This window comes from Coturnix japonica, unplaced genomic scaffold, assembly GCF_001577835.2.
Source record: "Coturnix japonica isolate 7356 unplaced genomic scaffold, Coturnix japonica 2.1 chrUnrandom485, whole genome shotgun sequence".
In the NCBI taxonomy this organism is placed as follows: Eukaryota; Metazoa; Chordata; class Aves; order Galliformes; family Phasianidae; genus Coturnix; species Coturnix japonica.
In genome coordinates this window covers 16742-22475 of record NW_015439880.1, presented here as the reverse complement: position 1 = coordinate 22475, position 5734 = coordinate 16742, and the positions used below count along the sequence as shown (strand labels likewise).

Sequence of the window (5734 nt, the reverse complement as noted above, 5' to 3'; positions counted from 1 at the left end):
CCATAACCCCATAGAGCTGTAACCCCACATAGACCATAACCCCATAGAGCTGTAACCCCACGGAGCCATAACCCCACAGAGCCCTAACCCCATAGTGCTGTAATCCCATAGAGCAATAACTCCCCATAGTCCTGTTTTTAATATCCTTAATAATGGCTGGTTGGTTTCCAGTCTGGTCTCTCATTGTACTGAAGGCATTGAGTTACACCAAGCCCCCATAGCAGCAGTAGTGACCATTGGGCTGCTGTGTTCCTACCTGCTCCCTATGGGGGCTGTAGGATGGAAGGGGAGGGGGCTCCATCCCCCCCCAGGAGCAGGAAGACCCGAGGCTCAGAGGTGAGGGGGGGTCCCTGCCCATTGTCTGACATCAATCTCTGTCTCCTTCCAGGCTTTGAGATCACCATCGACCACCCCCACACCCACGTGGTGAAGTGCACCCAGCTGGTGAGAGGTGAGAGCCAGCGGCGCTGGGGGGATTTGGGGTCAGAAAATGGGTTTTTGAGGTAAAAAAGGGGTGATCTGGGGCCAAAAAGGCTGATTTGGGGGTCAAAAAGGGTGATTTTTGGGGTCAGAGAGGGCCATTTTGGGGCAAAAAGGGGCAATTTTGGGGTCACAGCCCCCCACATCTCTGCACCCCTATGGGGCTCTCCCAGCTCTGCCCAGTGCTCTGGATGGAGCACAGTGGGGAGCAGCTCCATGCTGTGCTGTGTGTGGTGCCCCCAGGGAACCATTGGCCCTATTGTCCCCCAGGACACCCCATTCCTGTGCCCAGCTCCCATAGATTCCAGTTCCCACGAGCAGTGTTGGAGCAGAAGCAGCTGCTGAACACACAGAGCTGGGCCCTGCTGGCTCCTTATTTCACATATGGGGCAATAAACCATCCCTGCTAAATCCAATTGTGTTTGCCTGCAGTAACCCCCAGCTTTTCTTTCTCCCTTACAGCCAGCAAGGACTTGGCGCAGACATCCTATTTCATGGCTACCAACAGGTTGTTACTCTATCATGGACTCAATACATCACACACGGTCTGATATGGAGGAGCCCCCCCCTGTGGTGGGGACCCCTGGGCTGCTCACTTTGGTGCCCTCCCTCCTGCTGGCATAGAACTAAACAGGGGCACAATGGGACACGGGGTGGGTGGGTGGGATGCTCTGGATCCTCCCTGTTGCTTTGGATGGTAAGTCAGCCAGCTGGAGGAGGACACGAGGAGGGATAATAGAGCTGGGATAGTTCTGAAGCTGATCCACAATGGTTTTGCTTGCTTGGGTGTTAGGAGTCGGTGTGTTCACGCTGCTGTGTGGGTTGTGAGCGCATCCTGCCCCACAGGAGGCTGATGTGGGGGGTGAAGGGGGCACAGCAGGAGCTGGATGTGGGGCACAAAGGGGTTGGGTTGGATGAGAGCTCCAGCATCCAGGGCTGGCTCTGGGGGATGAAGCCGTCGGTGGGTCCTCCGGCCTCGGGTAGAGTCAGGTAAGGAGTGGGGCTCCCTATGAGATAGATGGATTTAAGGCTGTGAGCAGGAGGAGTGTGGGGCAACCTTAACCCCTGTGTGCTGTGGGGAGGGGGCTGTGCTCCCCATAGCATGAAGGAGCTGTTGTATCACATTGGTAGGTGCAGCCCTGAGCCTCTATTTACCCCCTTCAGCTGCAATTGTAAAAGCAGGAGATGAGGATGGAGGTGATGTGAAGGAAGGGGGGGAGAAACACCCCAATACGGCCCCAAAACCAACACACCTGGCACCAACCTCCACCCAACACACAGCCATCCATCACAGCACTATGGCTGCACCCAGCCAGCAGATCCCTATAGGATCCAACAGATCCCTATAGGATCCAGCCAACAGATCCGTATAGGATCCAGCCGACAGACCCCTATAGGATCCAGCCGACAGATCCGTATAGGATCCAACAGATCCCTATAGGATCCAGCCGACAGATCCCTATAGGATCCAACAGACCCCTATAGGATCCAGCTGACAGACCCCTATAGGATCCAGCCGACAGATCCCTATAGGATCCAGCCGACAGATCCCTATAGGATCCAACAGATCCNACAGACCCCTATAGGATCCAGCCGACAGATCCCTATAGGATCCAGCCGACAGATCCCTATAGGATCCAACAGATCCCTATAGGATCCAGCCGACAGACCCCTATAGGATCCAGCCGACAGACCCCTATAGGATCCAGCCAACAGATCCCTATAGGATCCTATAGGACCGTGCTCTGTTTGCTCTCGTTGTTACAGAGCATTAGAGCCCATAGGATGGCTGTCACTATTACAAAGGCTCAGTGCAGATGAAGAGCAGAGCCCATAGGATGGATCCATCCCAGCTCTGAGCTCACGTTGCCTCTGAGCTCCTTATGATGCTTTGGTGCCTCCTGGATCTCATCCCACTGAGTGTTATGGGGCACATGAGCTTCCTGCTTAACTGCAGCTGAATGCAGCCATGCAGGCTGTCCTTAGTCCATGCAGCTGAATGCAGCCATGCAGGCTGTCCTTAGTCCATGCAGCTGAATGCAGCACCATTGCAGGCACTGCCCTTAGTCCATGCAGGGGAATGCAGCCATGCGGCTGTCCTTTTAGTCCATGCCAGCTGAAATGCAGCCATGCAGAACTGTCCTTAGTCCATGCAAGACTGACTGCAGCCACTGCAGGCTTGTCCTTAAGTCCATGCAGCTTGAATGCAAGCCATGCAGGCTGTCCGTAGTCCCTGCAGCTGAAATTGCAGCCCATGCAGGACTGTCCTTAGTCGCATGCACTGAAATGCAGCCCAGTGGCAGGCTGTCCTTAGTCCATGCAGCTGAATGCAGCCATGCAGGCTGTCCTTAGTCCCTTTTCTTTTTGCGTTACACTGAATGGCAGCCATGCAGGCTGTCCTTAGTCCATGCAGGCTGAATCAGCCATGCAGGCTGTTCTTAGTCACTGCAGCTGAATTGCAGCCATTGCAGGCTGTACCTTAGTCCCTGCCAGCTTGACATGCCAGCCATGCAGGCTTGTCCCTTTTAGTCCATGCAGCAGCTGAATGCAGCCATGCAGGCTGTCCTTAGTCCCTGCAGCTGAATGCAGCCATGCAGGCTGCCCTGACCCCCCCCAATGGCTCCGGATGGGGATCAGGCCCATGTTGGAGCTGTGTGCTCCCATTGCTGGCTCAGCTTCTATCTGTGATGAGGATGGAGCTTCTTTAGGGCTGGGGGGGCTGCCCTCAGAGCTGCCATAGGGCTCACAGGAGCAGGTTGGGGGTGCTGTGGTGTTAATATGGGATGGGGCTCATCCTGCAGCTCTGCATGAGGTTGTGCTCAGTGCGGAGCTGGGAGCTGCAGGAGCACAGCAATTAAACAGCAGAGCCCCCACTGTGTGAATACGAGTGGGAGAATGCTGATATCAACCCAATGGGGGGAAAAGGGGATCCCACTATGTGTGTATGGGGATGTTAGTATGAGAATAATGCCCTCAAAGCCAATGGGGAAGAGAAGAGGGGGATCCTACTATGTATGTATGGGGATATTAATAGGAAAACTCTGCTCTCAGTGCCAATAGGGGGGAAAGGGGGATCCTACTATGTGTGTATGTGGATGTTAGTATGAGAATAATGCCCTCAATGCCAATGGGGAAGAGAAGAGGGGGATCCTACTATGTGTGTATGTGGATGTGAATATGACAACTCTGCTCCCAATGCCAATAGGGGAGAAAAGAGGGGGAACCTATTATGTGTGTATGGGGATATTAATATGAGAACTCTGCTCCCAATGCCAATGGGGGGGAACGTGGGGATCCCACTATGTGTGTATGGGGATATTAATATGAGAACTCTGCCCCCTGTGCCAATGGGGGGGAACGTGGGGATCCTACTATGTGTGTATGTGGATGTGAATATGAGAACTCTGCTCTCAGTGCCAATGGGGGAGGAAAGGGGGATCCCACACTGTGTGTATATGGATGTGAATATGAGAACGCTGCCCCCAGTGCCAATGGGGGAGGAAAGGGGGATCCCACACTGTGTGTATGTGGATGTTAGTATGAGAACTCTGCCCTCTGTGCCAATGGGGGAGAGAAGAGGGGGATGAGCCGCAGTGCCATGAGCTCTGTGCTCTGCTGATGGGATGATTGCTGATGGCTGGATGGGAGCTGTGGGGCTGTGAGTGCAGCCTTCCCTGCAGGCTGTGCATGGAGCTGAACCTTAAAGCTGAGCTGCCTGCAGCTCCATGGGGCAGGAAGGCAGGCAGGATCCATGGGATGGAGCCGTCACAGCTGGGCTCTGTGCAGGGGGAGGAGCAGCAGGGACCCCCCCCCCACCTCCACCACGTCCACCATTGGGCTTCAGCCATGGGAGTTGATGGCTTTCTGTTTCTCTCTCCCTGCTGGCGACGTCAGCCTGCACCTGACCACCTTCAGCCTGCAGTACACCCCTCCCGTTGTGGCCTGCGTCTGTATCCACTTGGCCTGCAAGTGGTCCAACTGGGAGATTCCAGTATCAACTGATGGAAAACACTGGTGGGAATATGTAGATCCTTCAGTTACTCTGGAATTGCTAGATGGTAAGTAATGGAGCCAGGTTCCCCCTCCAAACAGGCTCTTGTATTAACTTGGCATCTCTGTTCCTGCCATTCACATCCACGGGCTGGAGCCCTTCAGGTTTGATCCCAATTTCCAGTGCAGCAGATGCTACGATAACAACTATGGGGACAACAGAGATGGCAAAGGGTGCAGAGAGATGGGGCTGAATGAGGTGCCAGCTGCCAGCATTGCCCCCATGGAGCAGCTCCATCCATCATCCAGCAGCGCTTTGTCCTATGGATCCCACCCCTCTGACCCCCCCCTTCCCTTCCTTTGTGTCTCCCCTGCAGAACTGACCCATGAATTCCTGCAGATCCTGGAGAAAACCCCCAACAGGCTCAAACGGATCCGGAACTGGAGGGTGAGGAACTGCTGGGGGTGTGGGATGGGGGGGATTTGGGTTGGGAAGGACCTGGGGGGCACCCAGCTCTGCTATGGATGTGGAATGGGGGATTTGGGTTGGGAAGGACATGGGGGAGATACCTAGCTCTGCTATGGGTGTGCAATGGGGGGATTTGGGTTGGGAAGGACATGGGGGGCACCCAGGTCTGCAGGCTGTGCTATGGATGTGGAATGGAGGATTTGGGTTGGGAAGGACATCGGGGGCACCCAGCTCTGCTGTGGGTGTACAATGGGGGGGATTTAAGTTGGGAAGGGCCTCGGGAGGCACCCAGCTCTGCTGTGGGTGTGCACTGGGGGGGTTTAGGTTGAGAAGGGTCTTGGGGGGCACCCAGCTCTGCAGGCTCTGCTCTGGGTGTGCAATGGGGGGGTTGGGTTGTGAAGGACCTGGGGGGGCACCCAGCTCTGCTCTGGGTGTACAATGGGGGGGATTTGGGTTGGAAAGGGCCTGGGGGGCACTTGGCTCTGCAGGCTCAGCTTGGGGTGTACAATGGGGGGGATTCAGATTGGGAAGGGTCTTGGAGGGCACCCAGCTCTGCAGGCTCTGCTATGGGTGTGCAATAGGGGGGCTGGGTTAGGAAGGGCCTTAGGGGGCACCCAGCTCTGCAGGCTCTGCTATGGGTGTGCAATAGGGGGGTTGGGTTAGGAAGGGCCTTAGGGGGCACCCAGCTCTGCTATGGGTGTGCATTGGGGGGATTCGGGTTGGGAAGGGCCTGGGGGGGCACCCAGCTCTGCAGGCTCTGCTGTGGGTGTGCAGTGGGGGGGTTGGGTTGGGAAA

At 55.6% G+C, this 5734-nt stretch overlaps 1 protein-coding gene across 1 annotated transcript in view; it reads left to right on the top strand.

Moving 5' to 3' along the window:
* The window catches only part of CCNT1 (cyclin T1), an 11220-nt gene that overhangs the window by 3425 nt on the left and 2061 nt on the right, over window positions 1-5734 (top strand). Inside the window, exons 4-7 of the mRNA XM_032441671.1 lie at window positions 389-451; window positions 943-988; window positions 4375-4538; window positions 4848-4918. Coding sequence (XP_032297562.1) covers window positions 389-451; window positions 943-988; window positions 4375-4538; window positions 4848-4918 — 344 coding nt within the window. The remainder of the gene's footprint in view (window positions 1-388; window positions 452-942; window positions 989-4374; window positions 4539-4847; window positions 4919-5734) is intronic.